General features: G+C 42.9%; 1 protein-coding gene across 2 annotated transcripts in view; it reads right to left on the reverse strand.

The window, feature by feature from the left end:
* DNAAF4 (dynein axonemal assembly factor 4) overlaps nt 1–1,264 on the reverse strand; it is a 52,417-nt gene that overhangs the window by 25,933 nt on the left and 25,220 nt on the right. For both annotated transcript variants that reach the window (XM_003784373.1, XM_003784372.3), the window contains exon 5: nt 353–498. In XM_003784373.1, the coding sequence (XP_003784421.1) occupies nt 353–498 (146 nt within the window). The remainder of the gene's footprint in view (nt 1–352; nt 499–1,264) is intronic.

A 1,264-nucleotide genomic window follows, 5' to 3' on the forward strand; every position in this document is an offset into this window, starting at 1 on the left:
GCCTCCTGAGTAGCTGGGATTACAGGCGCCCACCACAATGCTGGGCTATTTTTTTGTTGCAGTTTGGCCAGGGCCATTTAAACCTGCCACCCTCGGTATATGAGGCCGGTGCCCTACTCACTGAGCCACCGGCACCGCCCCAATATCAGTGTTTTCTTGTCAGTATTCTTGAGCCAAAAAAAAATCTGCAATGTATATTTTCTTATTAGGCAATGCTAAAATGTATTCATGAAGTAATATCTTTAATGAAATAAATACTTAAGAAATTCAGAACCAGTATGAGTTTCAATAGATAAAATTAAAATAAAGCATTTTCATTTCTGGTAATCATAAGTAAAAAAGGAATATCTACCTCCTCTTCTTCTGCTACATGTGATTCACGGAGAGCAGTAGGAAATACTCGAGGGGTAAAGTTGATTTTAATACTGCCAACAGAGCGAGGAGCAGGAATATTGTCTTCCTTTAACTTCTGAGAAAATATATTTTCTAAATTTCTCCCTTAAAAAATAACGGTAGCAAGTCAATTATTTCTCAATTTAGAGTTTATAATCAAACTCACTTTTCTTTTCTTTCTTTTCTTTTTTTTTTTGAGACAGAGTCTCACTTTGTCGCCCTTGATAGAGTGCTGTGACATCACTGCTCACAGCAACCTCCAGCTCTTGGGCTCAGATGATTCTCTTGCCTCAGCCTCCTGAGTAGCTGGGACTATAGGTCCCCACCACAATGCCCAGCTTTTTTTTTAATTGCACTTTGGTGGGGGCTGGGTTTGAACCTGCCACCCTACTCGCTGAGCCAAATAGCACTGTCCTATTTATCAATTGTTTTTTGTTGTTTTTTTGAGACAGAGTCTCACTATGTTGCCTGGGGTACCGGGGTAGAGTGCCATGAAATAACAGCTCACAACAACCTCAAACTCTTGGGCTTAAGCGATTCTCTTGCCTCAGCCTCCCAAGTAGCAGGGACTACAGGTGCCTGCCACAATGCCCAGCTATTTTTTGTTACAGTTGTCATTGATGTTTGGCAGGCCCAGGCTGGATTCAAACCCACCAGTTCCAGTGTATATGGCCAACACCCTAGCCACTGAGCCATAGGTGCTGAGCCAATGCCTATTTTTTAGAGACAGGGTGGGTCTTACTTTGGCTCAGGCTGGTCTGAAACCTGTGAGCTCAGGCAATCCACCAGCCTCAGCCTTCCAAGTGCTGGGATTACAGATGTGAGCCACCACACCCAGCCTTGTCTGGTTCTATTCTTTTTTTTTTTTTTT

The sequence above is a fragment of the Otolemur garnettii genome, unplaced genomic scaffold (genome assembly GCF_000181295.1).
Source record: "Otolemur garnettii isolate 467f Iridium unplaced genomic scaffold, OtoGar3 scaffold00011, whole genome shotgun sequence".
NCBI classification, from domain to species: domain Eukaryota; kingdom Metazoa; phylum Chordata; class Mammalia; order Primates; family Galagidae; genus Otolemur; species Otolemur garnettii.